General features: G+C 39.0%; 1 protein-coding gene across 1 annotated transcript; it reads right to left on the bottom strand.

The window, feature by feature from the left end:
• Window positions 1-267: 267 nt before the first annotated feature.
• Window positions 268-18,979, bottom strand: mettl25 (methyltransferase like 25). The gene is made up of 12 exons (XM_041781381.1): window positions 18,699-18,979; window positions 17,306-17,467; window positions 17,061-17,167; window positions 16,404-16,958; window positions 14,326-14,473; window positions 10,978-11,072; window positions 8,949-8,978; window positions 8,351-8,424; window positions 6,383-6,476; window positions 6,077-6,151; window positions 5,529-5,600; window positions 268-628 (listed from the first exon to the last, which is right to left on the bottom strand). The coding sequence occupies exons 1-12, from the start codon at window positions 18,913-18,915 to the stop codon at window positions 521-523; spliced, it is 1,737 nt and encodes a 578-aa protein (XP_041637315.1). The 5' UTR covers window positions 18,916-18,979; the 3' UTR covers window positions 268-520.
• Window positions 18,980-19,898: the final 919 nt, after the last annotated feature.

Raw genomic sequence — 19,898 nt, 5'->3', positions numbered from 1 at the left:
CAGCCTCATGCACAGTAATAAACCTGTTAAACTGCATCATCCCTATTTAATACAATAAAATTCAATTAAATTAAACATGGCCATCAAAGTGGAAACAGCATTGCCACCTTCAACTGACCTAAGTTTTTCACATGTAAGCTTTAGATAGTGGCAATGATGATGCTATACTCTCTAGCCCATGACCCCTACTTACCCCGAAATGGGGTGACCATTATCATGAAAATAGGACCAACAAGGACAAAGAGAACACAAGAGCCAGAGAAAGTCTAAAGAGAGAGCTTGGAAAGAGGACTAGAGATGCAGAGCTGGATAATGCTGTTGCTCTACCTCCCCTTACGCCCTCATTTCTTACTTTTTATTTAAAAAACAAAACATGTAATACAGAGACAGTGTAAATAAATCATACATGAGTAAAAAAAGAACAGAAACTACAATAATCCCTGACTTTGATTACTGATATAATCAGAAAGTCATGAGCCCTGAAAAGCAGACTATAATCATGTACATATGTTTAATTTAATCAGCTTGAACATCTTCCCTCATGACTCTTCAGTCCAACGACAGCGTAGCATCTCGGTGACAGCAGGGGATCAAACAGTTGCACCAGTGCTGAGAAAGATAAACCCTCCTGTGAGACACAAAGTTATAAACATTAACAGACATTAGTACAGAATAAAAAAACACATGGATATAAAAACTTGATTATTCTCCTGGTTTGGCTCTGTGACCCCCTGGAAAAATCAGTTGTATGATGTTCCCCCCTTTTAAAGATCACTCCACTGAATCCCCAGGGAAGAAACATCTGTGCTAATATTGTTTCAGGTGGACTCCCCGTCTTCCTCCATGGGTAAATTTATTAAATTGAAAGGAATACAAACAGTTTAACTGGCTTTTGAGCTACTTTTACAGTGGTTTGTACTGGAAGTTTTCTTACAAGTAAAACAAAATATTAACACTGTACAAGTGCTGGTACTGTTAATGAATTAGTGATTCCATGATATTTATTTAGATGAAAATAGAGGCTTAGTAGCAAAACTCACACTGGCTTGTTGATACTTTAGAAGCTCTCAGCACCATGTTGTCTGTTCTAACCATTTTTTAAAATCTGGTTTCCTCATAAGTACAAACTGAACTAAGGCATGTGAATGCAGCCTTCACTCATAAAATAAAAAAGGGAGAACTTGTCAAGGATATTCAAGTGCGTAATTTTTTTCTCTCCTGTGCAAATAGAGGGAAAGCAGTGTGCAACTGTGCTGTAAAACACCTTAGAGGAAATGGTGCTCATAAGTGTAGTATTAGTATGTTAAAATGACTCATATACAAAAAGTGATTATGTTTAGTTAGTCAGTCACCTTCATTATCATGATTCAGTGCATTAGAATGCTTACAGAAGCTGACTTATGTTGATGCACGCCATGAACACAGGCTGTTGTCAAAGTGGGTGGCATGGGTCTGTGGCTCCTTTCATTCATGGCTTTCCCTACTCTCTTTCTACCCAATGTCCAGCTCTGTCCGTCAGGTGTGGTGATGCCACCGACGCAAGGGGATTTGCAAAGATCCAGAGGAACTTGAAGCTGTATTTGATTTTTTAAACCATGTTATATTAACAGTTAGCTCCAAATAGTCAACTCCTAACCAAGATGCATCCTCGAGACATGGCTGCCTATAAAGGGTAATAAAGGGGAACGCTTTCTGGCGCGCAGCCCTATGGAGGGGCCCATGGACATCGACAAAACCATGGTTGAATCCTAAAAGAAATGGCAACCAAATTCTATTTTTAATCTAAAGTCATCAGCAAAAATGCATATGTTGGTAATTATTTTCTCAGTAATAATGCAGCCTGTTTCATAATGTCTCCTTACCCTGTAGGGGTGCATGCATGCTCATATGAGGAAATTACATCTTGGGTTTCTTACAACATATGAAATTTAAGCAATTCGCTTAAAATTTTTGGAGAAATTTCAGGAATTTCGATGGAAATTTGGGGAAATTTTATTTGGGTATTTAGGATTTTTTTTGGGGGGGGGTGTATGTATATTTTAGAGTTGGTAGTTTTGGGGGAAATTTGCTTTGGAATCTTTCAGCGTTTTCACATTAGTGTATTTGTAATATTTGGGGAGTTAAAAATGATTTTGGGGGGGAATTTGTTTCAGTATTTCTAGATATTTTCATGGAAATTTGGGATGATTGTACATTTTTTTGGGAATTGATGGGATGTTGGCCTTGGAAACTTTTAAAGATTCTTTCACTGAAATTTGGGAAATAAGTTTGGAAACTTTAGGGAGATTTTTAGGACATTTCGGGTGGGTTTTTACTTGAAATGTTTTTTTTGTTTTTTTTTTATTGGTGATGAAGTGTACATACATACAGTACCAAGAAGACAGAACAGAAACAGACAACCAAAAATCAATGAAGTCAACAAAACAAATATACAAACAAACAAAGAAAGAAATCAAACGGTACAAAAATGTATGAAATGTTTTTAGAAATCCACATGGAAATTTTTGAGATTTTTCTTACTGGAATGTTTTTGCTCTCTGATAAAATTTCACTCAAACATTTGGGAAATATATAAAGAAATTTGGGGGTACTTTATTTGGGATGCTTTGAAAATATGCTTAAGAATTCATCATTTAGGAACCATGAATGTTTCTTCAACATTTCATGTCATAGTTCTTAAAATTTTCCTAAACAAGAAGCATAAATCTTATGTTTACACTGGATGAGTAGTCTAAAAAAAACCACTAGATTAGCAGGATAAGTCTCTGGGAACCATGCATGTCAGCTAGATACATGCTGTAGAGATACCTCAGTGTTTTTACTACAGTGATGGCCTGACAGATAGACCAAGTGACCATCTTCATGGAGTTCAAACACAACACTATCCGTGCTCTTCAAACACTTGAATTTGTTGTAAAAATAGTAGCTCCTGTTACCATTTTCTGTTCATTTTAACAGTACGTAACAGTCCTTTACACTTTTAAACATTGTACATTTTTTGTTCAACAATCAAAAGTAAATCAAAGGCCTGATGGCTCGTTTCAAATGTACAGAATCTTTATAGTGCGGTTCTGGATTATAATGAAAGCTCTCTGCTCAGAACTTGATAAACCTCTTTGTGTGTTTCCTCCTCTAAAGCTGAACATGCTTCATCACACTTATCATCATATGGATCAAATCCACATCCATCCATCACTCCTCTGTTTCCTCCTCGGCTTCTCCTCTGGGGGAGATCTCCAAAAGCTGACCAGCACGTTTGATTACATGACTACTTTAAGGAAGTCTATCTGACACACAGCTCTGCATGTAATCATGACTTCAAAGCTTCGAGCTCGAACAAATCTCATCACGGTGACTCAGGCTAAAGATCAGCATGTTGTATTTGGCTGCACAGACTCACGATGTTACAATGCTGGCTGGTTTTAATTAAGGCCACACCTACATGTATTATTGTCAGTGGTTTGAATCAAAAAGGTTTCTAGATCTCAGAGGGGATTTCTGCATTCTGGCTTTCATCACTGAGGAAGCAAAATAACAAATCCCAATCAGTGAGCTGTATGAGTAAATTAAAACGATGAGTCCAAATGAAAAAGGGGAGTAAGCTGGCTCCATATACGTGATTTAATGATAGCATTTTATATAGAGTCAATTTGTTTTGAACAATATTTTATCACTTTAAATTATTGTAATGCATTCGAGTTTGTTCCCTCTATGAGTGTTTTGGTTTTTCTACTTGAAAAACTGAGCTTTTTGTGGTAGAAAGGCAAAACATGATGTTTAAAATGTTATTATTTTATTGTATTTAAGATGGTATATTTACTCTGTTGGCTAGGCTTTATTTATCTTCCAACATTGCAAAATCAAGAAGAAAACACTACTTCAAACCACTTTTTAAGACACAACTCTTCAAAGAGATGGTTGCCTGACCAAACCGAGCAATGGGAGAGGAGGGCCTTAGTAAGAAAGGTGACCAAGAACCCAACATGCACTGACTGAGCTCCAAAGATCCTGTATGGATAGGACAACATCACTGCAGCCCTCCACTGATCTGGGCTTTATGGCAGGGTGACAAGATGGAAGCCTCTCCTCAGTGCAAAAAAACTTGAAAGCCCGTTTGGAGTTTGAAAAAAAAAAAAAAAAAAAAAAAAAAAAGAAAACACCAGAAGGACTCTCAGATCATTAGAAACAAGAACCAAGACTGAGGTTTTTGGCCTCAATTCTAAACCAGGCACCGCTCATCACCTGCCCAATACCATCCCAACAGTGAAGCACGGTAGTGGCAGCATCATGCTGTGGGGTTTTTTTTTCAGCAGCAGGTACTAGAGGACTGGTCAGGGTTGAGGGAAAGCTGAATCGGGCAAAGTATGGAGATATCCTTGAAGAAAACCTGTTCTGCAGTGTTCAGGATCTTAGACTAGGATAAGGAGTGGCTTAGGGACAACTCTGTGAATATATCCTAGAGTAGCCCAGACAGAACCCTGACTGAACTCAACTGGACATCTCTGGAGAGACCTGAAAATGGCTGTCCACCGAAGGTTCCCATCCAACCTGGCTGTACTTGAGAGTATTAGAATGGCAGAAAATTCCCCAATCCAGGTGTGCAAAGCTTGTTGCATCATATTCAAAAACACTCAAGGCTATAATAACTGCCAAAGGTGCTTCAACTAAGTACTGAGTAGGGAGTCTGAATACTTCTGTCAATGTGATATTTCAGCACTGTTATTGATATCTAAATATTGTTTTGAATACTGACAGCAGTATGTGAAAGGAGGGATTAACAGCTGGACAAAAGTCTAGGAACTGGACAAGATGTTGAGCTAAGCAATGTTGTTGAATCTTGAGATGCTGCTTGCACTGCTCACTACTGGAAAGTGACAAGACGAAGTCATTAGTTCTGAATGCTGGCTCAGTTGTGTTTTCACTGTAAACAGGGTTCGAGACCGTGTTAAAAATGGAACTCTCCCTGCAAAATGTCCCTTTCAAGCATCACTGTAATGACATACCACCAAGACTCCAGTCTTTCCAGTAGCTGGCAGTTGATCCCAAAAACCCTCTAATGCTTTATGTCATGGGAGAAAATAGTTATGTTGGTTGACACCACGATTAGTGGCCTCATTCAAAACCAAAGGCTGTTTTTTCTTTTTCTTCTCTTCTTTACATGATGTTGTTGAGTCTTGAGACGTGATAGTGCTGCTTGCACTGTTCACTACTGGAAAGTGACAAGACGTGTAGTTATTAGTTCTGGATGCTGGCTCAGTTGTGTTTTCAATGTAAACAGGGTTCAACTGAAAGCAAGTCGAGACCTCCTCTTCCAAGCGATTCCACGTTAGTCCAAATGGACCAGACTAAAAAAGAGCACCCACTTGTTTCAGAGCAACCACTCCAAATGATCTAGGTGTGAAAGCAATCTAAATTAACAACTCTTCAGAGACAAATCTGACTCAAACTTCAGCACTATGATTGGTAAATGTATTCTGGAGCATTATTTTTTCACTGAATGATTTATGAGCCAACAGAAATGAGTCTACCTGCTCTTTAAGGAAGCAGAGGCGATCCAGGAGAATCAGACCTTCGATGCAGGGAGCCAGAGCCACTTTCAACTACACAGAGAGGAAGATAATGGATTAAACATGATTAATATTACTGGTTTTTAAATATTTATTTCTTTATTTTATTTAACTGCAGTGTTCTTCACAGGAACTGTGTTAAAAATGGAACTCTTCCTGCAAAATATCCCTTTCAAGCATCACTGTAATGACATACCACCAAGACTCCAGTCTTTCCAGTAGCTGGCAGTTGATCCCAAAAACCCTCTAATGCTTTATGTCATGGGAGAAAATAGTTATGTTGGTTGACACCACGATTAGTGGCCTCAGTCAAAACCAAAAGGTTGTTTTTTTCCCCTTTCTTTTCTTCTTTACAATCATGATCTCATTTAATAGGGTGCAATTTATTGGCATTATATATCTCCTTTTACAGGAATGGTGATGTTTTACACCAATGAGCAATTATGGTTGAAAGTAAAGGATAAAGATTTAACACTAAGATGAAGTAAAGGCTTGCATGGAGGTTTTACCATATTGAACGCATGCATCTCGTCCATTCTGGGCCTGTAGCTGTCGTGGTAATGTTGGATGTCGCTGTCAGAAAGCTGAGGAGAAAGAAGAGGAGTGAGTAAAAAGAAAATAAAGGATTGTGATGAGGAGTTAAAGCATGTGAAGAGAAAGAACGAGGTTTTATTTCTCTTGGAGGTGTGAGTGACATAAAACAGGCATAAATACGTCATCCCCACTGCCATAGATACCCGGGGCAACCACATGATTAAACGTCCCCATGCCTGGAAACTTCAAAACCCAGTAAACTGTAAAATTCAGCTCCTAACCTTTGAGTCATCCAACTCCAGTCTGCGCAGAGCTCGGCGAACGTAGTCCACGAAGGATTTAGCTTTGGAGTAGACGTTCCCGACTCGTTTTTCACTGCAGAGTAAACGCAAATAATTTCAGTCAACTCACTTCATACTTTTGCCCAATAAAAAGACAAACTCCTTAACTCATGTGTAATGTCACCTGTCTTTTGTATTCATCACTTCTGCACAACCAGAAAACAACACTGACTATATATAAAGATGGACAATACACATCCATTTCCTCCAGTTGTACAAAAGTGAAACCAAAACACCAGAGCAGTTCAATGCCACTCGTTCCACTAACAACAGGACTTATTTCACTCAGAGATAAAATGTCAAAGATCTCTCTGGTTGGTTTAGTCCCCAGCAGAACAGTTTTTGTTTTATTTTGAACTGAAACATTCATAGGAAGTTCAATTGCTCTGTTTTGCATTTTTATTAAGTTTCTGCTCCCTGTTCCTCCTCTTCTTTGCCATTTCAATACATATGGTGCTTCAGGAGCAGGGTTTGTAGAAAGAGCTGACAATCATGACCCTTTATATACAACCCTAATGCCAAAAAGTTGAAGCACTCTATAAAAATGTAAATAAAAACAGAATGGAATGATTGGCAAATCTCATAAACTCGGATTTTATTCTCAATAGCACATACCAGATGTTGAAACTGAGAAATTTTACTATTTTATAAAAAATATTAGCTCATTTTACATTTGATGGCAGTAACACATCTCAAAAAAGTAGGGATGGGGCAACAAAAGGCCAGAAAAGTAAGTAGTGCAAATGAGGAGGAGCATTTTGCAACTAATAACGTTAACTGGAAACAGGTCAGAAACATAACTGGGTATAAAAAAGCATTTTAGTGAGGCAGAAACTCTCAGAAGTAAAGATGGGCATAGGTTCATCAGTCTGCTAAAAACTGCATCCTAAAAATTGTGGAACAACTTTAGAAAAGTGTTCCTCAATGAAAAACTGAAGACTTTAAGTATCCCACCATAAACAGCACATAATATCATCAAAAGATAAAGAGAATCTGGAGAAACGCTGCTGTCTTCTCTGGGCCAAAGCTCATTCAAAATAGACATAGGAAAATGGAAAACTGTTCTGTGGTCAGTTTAATAAAATTCAACATTTTTTTTGGAAACCATGGATACCATATCCTTCGAACTATAGTGGAGAAAGACCATCCAGCTTGTTATCAGTTCAAAAGCCTTCATCTCTGCCTATGGTGTGAACAGCTTACACATCTAGAAAGGCACTATCAATGCTGAGAAATAGGTCGAGGTTTTAAAGCAACACAGTCATAGCCAGACAATGTCTTTTTCAGGGAAGGCCTTTCATTTTTCAGCAAGACAATGCTAAACCACATGCCACATCCATCACAGCATGGCTTCACAGAAAAAGAGTCTGGGTGCTGAACTGGCCTGCCTGCAGTCCAGACCTTTTACCAACAGAAAACATTTAGCTTATCATAAAACAAGGACTGCTGAGCAGCTGACATGAATGGAACAACATTCCTCTCCCTAAACTCCAGCTATTGGTCTCCTCACTTCCCAGTTTTTGACAAACTGCTGTTAAAAGAAGAGGGTGTGCTACACAACAGTTAACATCGCCCTGTCCCGACCTTTTTCAGATGTGTTGCTACCATTAAATTTAAAATGAACTAATATCAGCTTTATAATTGCTAACTTTAAAATCAGAAACCATTGCTGAGGTTTTCAAGTTAGACCCAGGTCGCATCTATTTGAGTCAGAGCTTGTTACCTATTGACACCTGCAGACGTGACATTTTTGAGACATTTGAGTACAGAACGCTGCACTAAGGATCATTAATTATCACCCTTACTTTCCCCACTAACTCCTCTTCTCACATTGAAGTATCTATGCTACAGTAGGACATTTATATGGTTTATTTATTGCCCTAATGATGATCTTAGGATGGATTTTACCTTTTAAATGAGCTGTATTGATCCCTCAGAATGACATGAAGGACTGCGCGGTAAAACAGAGACTCCATCTGGATCTGTAAGAGGAAATCATCAAGATTCAAACTGATTTATTTGTATTGCGTGAAAAAATGTTATTCTCTTGAGTCCCATTTATAATTTATAGGAATAGTTGATAAATATTTCTGACACTTTCAAAGCATGATGCAAGACCAATGAGCAATCAAGCCCCCCGTTCCAACAAGTAATCAATCCTACATTGATTGCATTAATATTTATAACATTCCATACTAATTGCTGGTGGTGGTATCGTGTATCAGCTCTGGCGTAGACCCTGGAGCTCCACATTTCAAATTTAAACCACTGAAAGTTAATCAAAGACTTCAAACAATAGCAGAACTAATGGGCTGATTGTATAAAAGCATGAAGAAGATGGAGGATGAAGATAAGGACATTTTCAGGGTTTGAAACAATTTGATTGGCTTTGATGGGTAGGAAGTTGTGATGGATCAGACAAAGACAATCAGCATACATTACATTCTTGTGCTATTATGGCTTAAATCATAATACATAATACAGTTTGAATGCATGCCTTACTCACCCCTTGGCCCACTGAAACTCTCTCCAGTGCCTGTTTTTCATAAAGAAAGACACATTTTAGGTCTATTTCTCAGTGTTCAAGTTTGTGCATATTTATTTTTGTCTATTAAGAAAAACACACAGCTAAATATATACTATTTTGACTGATTTATGCAGATGTAGTTGTAATATAAGGATTACACATGTACCATAAGCTACTTAGAGCTTCTTAATGACTTCTTTTATAAAGTCATAATGAAATCGTACTGTGAAAGCTGAGTTATGATCAGCACTGATGTTTCAAAGTTATCCATTATAGTACTCAGATTACTTTTTCTTGAAACAAGTAACATAACACAGTGTGTAATGTATGTATGTATGTGGATTGGTAGCCCCCTGGCTAACTTTAGCCTCATTTTAGAGCTGAGAAGTAGTAAATCCCCAAATTATTGCTGGGTAGTTGCCTCAATTCCTCCTCTCTTTCTGGCATCATGACTTTTGTGCAGGTCATGGCCTATCTATCAAGTCTGATTTAACTGGTAAAAGGGTTTAATTCAATCAGTTCACCCTCATTATTACCATTACCAAGAAAAAAGCTGACTCAGTTTTAAGAAAAGGTATTTACATTTTACTGAAACAATAATAAATGAATGTGTATTTTTGTTGATTTGACAAGAATGGTTGTTATTTTGGCTTTAAGTACAATATAGTATTATAGCTTAACTTAACTGCAATTTATCACATTTTTGCTAACCTGCATGGTCCCCTAAGTAGCTGGGCCTTAGAAAGTTATGCCATTTTTCCCCCTTTATGGACACAGCCTATGCGTAATACTGTATGCCCAATTTATTGTTAGCTCTTGTTCTGTTATAAGGCTGCAGAGTTACAGTGTATGGCAGAGGAGTCTGGCTGCAGACCACGGATTTCAGATGCCCTTTTACAGACCATTATTTTGAGATGCTGCCTCTGTCAGGACAGAAGTGACTTAAAGTGCCAGTACAATGTATTTCCCATTTTAGACTTTTCAAACTTTATCCATAAACAAATTACTAACATTACAGACTAGGCAACATTTCATAAATACAACAGAAATAAAGGTCTGAGGTCTAAATTAGGGATAAATATTGTATAGACCGGCTGTAGAAATAGCGACAAGAACAGTGGATTGCTTTTGCTCTGTTATCTTTAGCTAAGTTAATGCAGTGCTACGCTTGCTACATTTATGTCACTATGTAAGCCAATGTAGCTATGTTAGCTTTAGCAGCATGAGCTTTAGCAAAAGTAGATAAAGATAAGATTGCTAGGCTAGCTTCATAGGTACCGTAGCTAGGTAGATAAAAGAGTTACATCAGCTTTTGTTAATGTAGCTCACATAGCTTCATTAGGTTTAGCTAAATTAGCTACTTATCAATGTTACCTAGGAAGGACAAGCTTTTTAAGTAGACTATTTACTTGGCTTATATAAACATTTTGTAATTGCGTTTTGCAGGTCAGGTTTTTGACTTTAACTTTTGGTATTATAAACCTTACTATAACCTTAACTGAAAGCTAATCTGATTTTATTTTGACATTTTCAGCGTGTATTTCTGTCCTGAGAGAGGTGGCGTCTCACAGTACTGGTCTGCAAAAGGGGTGTCTGAGAGCAGCAGTGGGGTGAACACTATGATGACAGTAGAGTTTACATATTCAGAGACATCAGACAGGTGGAACAACTAGTGAAAGGATTTTTCTTTGATACTTAAGTACCTTAACAGCTCACCTTTCCCAGTATGTAACACAGTAAAAATACATGGAAGTTTCTTGTAATGTATTAAAATAAATGGATAATGACAAAAAAAGTTGTAATCTGAAAGGTTAAGCAACTCCTGGCAAGTCTATAACAATAAACTTAATTCACATTCTCTACCACATTATAGTTAAGAAGAAGTAACTTTCAGTTTATCACAAATGATTTGTTTACAGACTGAGCCATCCCTGCAGATACAAAACAACATGTTTATTGAGGAAAGAGGCTGCTCTGCACATTTTTTCGCAGTGTCATCCAAACTCACCAAACATGCAGACATCCTGGCGTTTCTGCCACAGAACCAGGACTGATGACGGAGGTACTGACTCAGAGGGAAACCACAAACACTGCTCACACACTCTGTGAGGAAACACACGGAGATAATCTGAGTAAACTGATTGGCAGCTTTGCAAACAACTGCAATCAAAGGGTTTGAATTTTAAACATTTGCAGAAGATTCTTCAACATAATAGAAGGGAGAAATTATCTGTTTCATTGATGCAGAAGTTAGAGCACTCTTTCATCTTTACCAGAACTGAAAAACTATTCAAATCAATTAGAATTTCTGTTTCTGTCACAAATTAGATCAGAGAAATTGTATGACTTTAGGGAACTATTGCCTGATGGTTATACGTCCCTGCAAAGTCTATAATTGCAGGGAGTGGGTGGGTTGTAGGGTAATTAGAAGTAAATGAGTGGACTTTTATGTGAAGACTGTTTAGACAGGTGGATGGACAGAACACAAACACTAACTACTGTGGCGTTGGTCGTGGCCAATGCAGAGGCACAGAGTATATGAGAAGATTAACAAAACTCTTACAGTAGTGTAATCCTGAGCTAAAGGCAGGGGGCTTTAACTTTTCCTAGCTTAATTTAGCTTATCTTAGCTAAGAAAGTGTAAGAAAACAGCTAGCTTTGTTCTAAATAACGACTTGAAAACTGTGAGCTAAGTAACTTTTAAGCTACATCTCTTTAGTCCTTAAAAGTAGATGAATAAAATGCAAATTTTAGTCTTACATTCGATAATATTGTGGACTTTTCTTTGCAGTGACTTTCTAGCTAGATAAGACACAATGTCCACATGAGCTTTTGGTGTGGTCACCTTGTTTACTAGTTTATTTCCCTACTTTTAGCTAGTTTTAGCTTAGCTAACCTAGCTTAAGCACTATATAAAGACATAAGAGAGATGTTAATCTTTTAATCCAACTCTTAGCTAGGAAGTGAAAAAACACTTCTAAATTATGTATTTTTATTTTAATACAAGCCCAAAAAATATAAAGTTCAAAGTGGAGTTTCGTTCCTTAATTTGCAGTGACTTTCTAGCTAGCTTAACAGTAATATTCAGCTTGTTTTTTGCGTACTTTAAACACTAGCTAAAGCCTATTTTTTATAGTCTCCCTTTTAATATTAGCTGGAAAACAAATAAAAATCCTTAAAAAGTAAATTTATACTTTAAAACAAGTCTTCAAAAAAGATTTTTATTGCAGACTATTCTTTGTGGTGATTTACTAGATTGCTAAAGTAATGTGGTATTACTATACAAAACATTATTAAAAAGGTGAGCTTTTAAGGGTTTGGTAGGTTTGTATTTTTCACACCTGTTCCACCATGTTTCCAGTGTTTGTGCCAAGCTAGGCTAACAATCACTAAGTTAAAGCTTCATATACTCCTGTGTGCTTCGGGTCATTGTCAAGTTGGGAGCTGAACCCTCGGCCTAGTCTGAGGTCCTGAACGATGCGGAACAGGTGTTCGTTGAGGAAATCTCTGTATTTAGCTCCATTCAGCTTTCCCTCAACCCTGACCAGTCTCCCAGTCCCTGCTGCTGAAAAACACCCCCACAGCATGATGCTGCCTCCACCATGCTTCACTGTTGGGATGGTGTTGGGCAATGAGCAATGTCTGGTTTCCTCATGACATAACGTTTAGAACTGAGGTTTTATCAGACCAGAGAATCTTGTTCTCACAGTCTGAGAGTCCTTCAGTTGCTTTTTTGCAAACTCCAAGCTAGCTTTCATGTGTTTTACTCTAAGGAGAGGCGTCCGTCTAGCCATTCTGTTATAAAGCCCAGATCAGTGAAGGGCTGCAATGATCGTTGTCCCTCTGGAACTTTGTCCCTAAACTTCGTCATGGTCACCTCTCTTACTAAGGCCCTTCTCCTACGATTCCTTTGCCAGCTGTGAGGCCTTCTATAGAGCCTTTCCAAATCATGTCCAATCGATTTATTTTACCACAGGTGGACTCCAATCAAGGTGTAGAAACATCTCATCAATGATCAAAAGAAGTGGGAGGCACCTGAGCTGAATTTCAAGTGTTTTTGCAAAGGGTCTGAATACTTATGTCAATGTGGTTTAAAGGTACTGAAAGCGACTACTTGACGGCTTGCCATCTTTTTATGTCATTTATTCAAAAAAAGGTCACTGACTGAGGCCAAGCCACTGTGAATCCACAGGGACACTTTATAAAAAGCCATGATAACATATTCAGCTGTGGTCTGCTAACTGCTGTGGAGCTAACATGTTAGCAATGAGGCTAGCTTGCCTTCTGCCCAGCACATGGCTTGCCATGACTGACCTTTTCGAGGTATTTGAGGTCAAAAACCCTTCCCTCTATTTGAAGAGTAGATTACAGGAGGCACACAGAGCTGTTTACAGTTGCTGAAGCAGACTGAGCATCTGAAGTGGTCGTGTACGTGGGTTCTTATTCAGAAAGACAAATATTTTTGTGGCTCCTGAGTGCTAATGTGCTCTTGCACGTAAAGAGACAAACTGGCTACAGGCATCAAAATCCTAAATGTACACATCTAAAACCAGATGCTGTAAATGAACAGAATAAGCTACACTCTTGATTCCACACATGGTAAACATGGAAGATGCATTTCTCCTTATGAGAGGATTGCATAAACATACAACCGTTTCATAATGAAGCTTTTGAGCTCCATAGTTCCTTTTTAGGGTGGGGAAGGCCACTACGGGAGCTGGCCTACATCCTCAACTGCTCTGTAAGACCAGGAAGGGAGAGAGAGTGAGAATGAATGCCTTTAATCACATTGTTAAGCTTCAGTTCAAGTAAGAAAGGTTTAAGATATAATTTTCTCCTCTTTGCAGTAGGTACAGAGGGCCCTGATGATATGATTGCAATGTTAACAAGAATCAAGGCTAAAATGCATCAACTCTTTTGCATGAGGACACATGGACAATTTCATACCCCATAAAATTAGTAGACGATGGCATGAAAAGGATGATTACAGACTATTTTTGTGCATTTTGGCATGCTAAATCACATGCACTTGTTATTCACATAAAACTGAATCTCCTCTAGATAGAAGAAGTCAAGAGAAGCTGCTTTAAAAAGCCTTCATAAATCTATAAATCCACTCTAACGGCTTTGAGAGTGTGCTTAGGATTCTGCTTTTATATTTATAGCTACACAATGGTTTTTCATTTCAGATTGGATCAGAGTGATAATGTAAACACAGCAGGTGCGATTGGAGAGATTATGAGGCATGTACGGACACAAAATGTTCTCAAAAATGGGCAGAGAGACAAACACTCTAATCTGTCCCCGTCTGTGTCTCTGAGCATGTTACTGCCATCGTGTGTTTGTGTGTGGTTACCCTGTCTGGCAGGATCAAACTCTTCAGACAGCAGGTGATAGCAGCAGCCCACACCGCAGACTGCAGCCAGCTCCGCTTTAGCCACAAACATTCTTAGGGTGCTGGGAGCCAAGTCGCCACACGTGTGCAGGCCGACCACAACCGCATCCTGGAATTTGGAGAAAGCACGCAAAAAGAACGGAGAGAACAGAAGGAGAAAAGAGGAGGAATGGAAAGGGAAAGAGGAAGGGTGGAGATCGATGGTCAGATTTATTGATGATGACATCCTGCACATTTGGCACCACAGTAACATCCCACACTTGCTCCAGTAATGCAAACTCCAGGCAGACTTGTAATCTCAGAGGGGAAAGCTGTAAGACTAGCTTTATTTCTGTATGGTAACCGCTTCCAAAACCAACAGCTAATCTCTCGTGTCAGTGCAAATATCACTGTTACAACTGTTAATATTTGGTTTTGGTTTGGGATGTAATACTACCTGCAGATACAATTAAAACCTATTTAAAAGCTGAGAAAGAGTTGTTTATGTACTGTATTTAGGACTTTACTTACAATACTTTTGTTTTAAAACAAAATTTCAAAAGCTCTTTTTGTATAATATCAGTATCATTTAACAGTGATGTTTTAAATAGGTATAGCACTTACAAAAACATTACAATTGTAAAGTATTACTGTAAACTCCAGAATATAAGTCGCCTGGTATAAAAGCCACAGTCTAGGTTTAATTTGTCCTCTATGACAATATCCGTTTCTTGAAACAAAGTGAATATCGTGCAGTTTTTTTGTAGCTGTGTTGCTCTTTAAGTACAATCTGTTTTTCACCATTTGAATTTTGCATATCTACTTGCTGAAATACAGTAGCTTAGCTCTCAGCCCCAAGTTATCGCTGTGAGACAGACGCACAGTCTGTGAGTTGCTCTGCCCTCCTTCTCCTGTCCCTTGTTGCCCTTACTGATAAGTGTTTCCATCGACAGTATACTCCCTTGTTTCATTCAAATACATCATTAAGAACTAACGGGGAGGAAAAGCGGTTATAAAGTGGCACCAAACCTCTAATGTTCTTGTCTGTGTTGTTAATCTCAGACAGGCTTTTTCTAATGATGTAACTGCCTTAGAAGGCATCAGCCTGGCATCCACCAGCACTCCTGTTAGAAATCTGGATAAGTCCTTAGCATCCATATAGATGACACTTTGAGGTCAGCCTTACCTCACCTATGCAACATTTAAAAAATCAGGCGTAAACCATTTTGGTTAGAGTTTCCAACAACTACAAAACGCTCTCATGGACAAGTTATGACCTGTACATTCACCACACAATGAAATAATCATGGAACATTACGAGACGGAGATGTTTTAAAGCTAAATGCAAAGCCGGAACTACACTCCAGACACGGCTGCTGCACTGTGTCACTCCGCCCAGTGGTTTACTCAAGAAATAGTTCGGAGTATTTGCTTCATGTGTCGTAATGTTACATAATTATACGTTATTATTTCATAGCGTGGTGAATGTGCAGGTCACAACTTGTCTACGAGAGCGTTTTGGAGTTGTTGGATTGTGTATTTGATGAGTTTGATGAGGGAAAGCCGGAATACCGTCTGCTTCATTGAGTTGGCACAGCAGGTCCGAACTCGGCAAGCGCCGATCTAGAAACAGCTTGCACCGACAACTAAAGGTAATGAACCTATTACTAAGACTATAGGAATTATGGCAATGGGTGAATTTGCCAAAATGTTAAAGTATCCCTTGAAATAAGAAAAAGAAAATACTGAACAGGGGTGTCAAACTAAAGGCCCAGGGGCCAAATCCGGCCTGTTGTGCAGTTATACCCGGCCTGCAAGATCATATTTTCATTATCATTGGCCCAGCAGTATGAGGTCTGCAGATTTCCTCCAGTCTGAAAATGTAAACATAACCATGATAATTTAAAATATCCTCATTAAGTTGTAAAAATTGGAAAAAGCAAAGGGTAAATATTATCAGTTAAAAAGTCAGGAATGTGGGAAAAGAAAATACTTTGTGTTCTTATATGCTACAGGCTTAGACTGCCTTTCTGATTATCTCTGCGTTTATACCATATTACCTCCAGCTCGTTGATGAGCTCTCGCAGCTCTGTTTCCGCTGTGACGTAAGACGTGAGTGGTGAAAACATGGTGTTAGCACTGTCTGTTCTGTTTCTAGCCTTCCTCTCCAGGTTCTCCCGTTTCCTTCGCTCCCTCTCCTCTTCACTCAGCTGGCTTGGAGGAACTCTGGGAGGTGTAGTCCTGATAACATCCACTGACAGGGCGCTAAGGAAGAGTTCGTCTGTTTCTGGGTGGGGCTCTGAATGCTTCTCTATCGCAGAATTGACGTCTGGTAAGCAGTTTAGCACCTCCTCCTCTTCCGTTGCTCTTTCGTCTCCATGAACTTCATCTTTCATTCCTTCTTCATTCTCCTGAGGTGACTGAGAGGCCTCTCCCTGTGCTCTCACTGCCTTACTGTGTTTCTGGTAAGCCTTTGAGAACTTCTTCAGCTTCCTGATCCTCTCCTGGGCTCCGTGGGTGTTGGTGCTTGAGGAGTCGATGCCGTAGACTCTAAGGCCGTACTGCAGAGACAGGAAGGAGCTGAGGTAGCCTTTTCCTGAACCCACATCTATCACCTGGGTCGGACAGAGAAGAACGGAAGGAAAATCAAACATCTACATTCACCTTTCAGTCAGTCATTAACTCATTACCTGAGGCTATTAAGCGTGTCCTTGTACCTGTTTGACTCCACAGTGCTGGGCCAAACAGGCCACCACCTCTGACATGGACTGAACTTCATGAGATTTCTTAGAGTTCATAAACTCGTCTGGCTCCAGCTCAGCACCTGGAGTAGAAAGAGCAAGGGGAAAACAGAGAGTCATATTCATCATTTCTATGGCCCAATCACAGTAAGGGTCAATCCTTGACTGGTTTCCGTCTCTCAGCGTGATACAGCTTTTTTAGAAGATCTGTTTTTTCCTACCTTTCTCTCCCCCAGGCTCTCCGAGGGTCCACAGTAGCTCATCTCTGCTCATACACACTCCAAGGCCAGGGAGAGAGTGAGCCTTGGCCGCCTGCAGCAGTTCATAGGTATCAACCAGACGGCCTGTGTCGCTGCAAAAGCCGAATGTGGTCTTTGAGTGTTCTGTTAGGGTGACAGACAGAGATAATATTGAGGTTTATTGAATTATGTGAGGCTTTTCTTATCTGTACTATTAAAGATATACTATTATACAGTAATCTTACTGAATGATTTTTCATGGCACTTTCAAACTTAAAAATTTGTATAAATAACAACAACCAGAGATGGATTAGCCACACATAAAGTGCCAAGACAAAGTATTCATCCCTTTGGACATTTTACCCTTTTGTGGATTGAATACAAATTGGCTTTTTGACCAAAAAATCCTCTTTAATGTCAAAATGAAAACAGATTTCTACAAAGTAATGTCAGTTAAATAAATATGTCATGTCAAATTAGTCAGTATTAAGTACCTTTGACTCTGCTCTGCATTTATATTTTTGGCAACTTTAAAATTAAGAAGATTAAAATAACTGTAATAATTAGGAAAACTGTTTTGGGTGGTAATAAGCCTTTCTGTGTTTATAAACAGCAGTTATAAATGTCGTGAATCCATTCTTTGTGTCTTTAAAATCTCGACAGGAAGGACAGTGATGACACCTTGCTGCTTTTTTCTTCCACACATGAAGTTTTCATCCTTAAAACCTCTATAATTTTAAAACAAAGTGTACTTTTGGCAAACAAGACATTAAGGATGAAGCAGATGTAATGAAGAGTAAGCTGAATACATTTGAAAAGATGTGGAAACAAGATCAATGCAGCCAGGTGACATCCCTACCCAGAATGCAACGCAAAACAAAAAACAAACAAAAAAAAAAAACAGCCAGATCAGCAATCAATGTTTTAAAATTTGTTGAAAATCAGGAAACGTACACATAGCAGAAACAGCCTTTAGCTGAGGTAAGGGCTCTTCATGAGCAGCAGAGGGCGCCAAAATAGAGACAAATCAAGTTTTATACAGAAGATGTTGACTACATTCAGGTGCATCTCAATAAACTGGAATATCATGAGATATCAGCAAATCACAGAGTTGATCAGTGCTCAGAGTTGACACTTTTGTATTTAAGTATTGGTCTTATGTGATACTAACGTTTTGAGATACTGGATTTTGTATTTTCATTGGCTGTAAGCTGAAATCATTAAGATTTACAACAAAAAAGGATAGAAATATGTCGCTATTTGGGCAGGAATACCCTACATGCCTCCTTCTTCTTTTTTTAAAAATTAAATCACTAAAAATACGTTTCAAACATTTTTAGATGCACCTGCAGTAGCCTCTCAGCACAACACTGACCTTTGCTGTGGCGCTCTGGCTCCCTCTGCTGGTCACTGCATGAGCTCACCGCTGACAGCACTTCCTGAGGAGACACGGCCACAAACCTCTCCCACACGTCATGAGTGTAAAACTCCACAGTGTGAGCGTTTGCGATGCTGAGAGTGATCGACAGAAACCGCTTGACTTCATCTATCCGCCGCTGTATTTCTGTGAGGCTCTCTGACGGAGATATCATGATACAAAGCTCGAAAAAGAGGAGCTGAGAGAAACATGGAGGACGACGGCGCCTGCTGATGACCGCGCAGGCATGAGCAATCGATAATGCAGTTCGATGATTTGATAGTTCTTAAAGAAACAGGAAAAACAAAGCATAGCAATGTTATATAAATCCTACGTAATAATTATGTGATAAATATTTAATTTTGCTGATTCTGAACCTTTATCTTTAACCTCATAAATTGACTTTTTTTCCCAAATGATTTCGTTTTCCCTCGTGACGTTTCTCTGATCATTTCAACCTTTTATCTTTTTATTTGACTTTCATTTTATTTTATTTTTTTATCTTGTAGCCTAAAGCAGACTTAACACCATAAGTTCTGCTTTTTCCAATTACAAATTTTTATTTTTTAAATTATTTCCTTGATATAAGTCTGAATGAATCAGTCAATAAGACCACAGTGTTTATCAATTTCACATTCATGTTCGGGTCCATGTTGGCCTTTGTGGTGATATCAGGGCTCATATGTCATCAAACACCCTCAGCTTGGTGTTGGTTTGTCCTCTATTCATAATGAATGCAGTGTTCCAGAGCACCAGGAACTTTTGTCCTATTTTAGTGGGGTTTATATAAGGTTAACCTCATCTGACACAGAGCCTGTGTCTGTACAAATGTCAGTCTGCTTGTACCTGAATCTCCACACTCACCCATTAGCTTACTGACAAGCTGCTGCACCCAAGGATCCCCCTGTAAAGCACATTGGAAATGCTCAAGTCCAGCAGCTCAGAGTAACCATACCTATTATCAGTCACACCACACACTATAAGGTTCTCATCTGCAACACTGAAGCACTGAGTCTGTGTGGATAGGTCTCATCAGGCTCAAACATCTGGACGCTGCAATGGACACTCCATTCTTCTTCGCAAAACTGCTTCAGCTCTGTCAGGTTGCACGGAAATCAGCCGTGAAAAGCCCCTTTTCAAGTCCAGCCACAAATTCCC

This window comes from Cheilinus undulatus, linkage group 23 (assembly GCF_018320785.1).
Source record: "Cheilinus undulatus linkage group 23, ASM1832078v1, whole genome shotgun sequence".
NCBI lineage: Eukaryota > Metazoa > Chordata > Actinopteri > Labriformes > Labridae > Cheilinus > Cheilinus undulatus.
The sequence above is the reverse complement of the archived record's forward strand: the minus strand, read 5'-3'. Positions and strand labels throughout refer to the sequence as shown.

What these genes read in the sequence shown, in the direction of transcription:
- mettl25 (XM_041781381.1), bottom strand. Translation starts at nt 18,915, where the DNA reads ATGATATCTCCGTCAGAGAGCCTCACAGAAATACAGCGGCGGATAGAT. An exon ending in GCCAGAGCGCCACAGCAAAG is followed by an intron (nt 17,468 to 18,698) that starts GTCAGTGTTGTG and finishes TCACCCTAACAG; the next exon opens with AACACTCAAAGACCACATTC. An exon ending in CCAGGATGTCTGCATGTTTG is followed by an intron (nt 8,979 to 10,977) that starts GTGAGTTTGGAT and finishes TATGAAAAACAG; the next exon opens with GCACTGGAGAGAGTTTCAGT.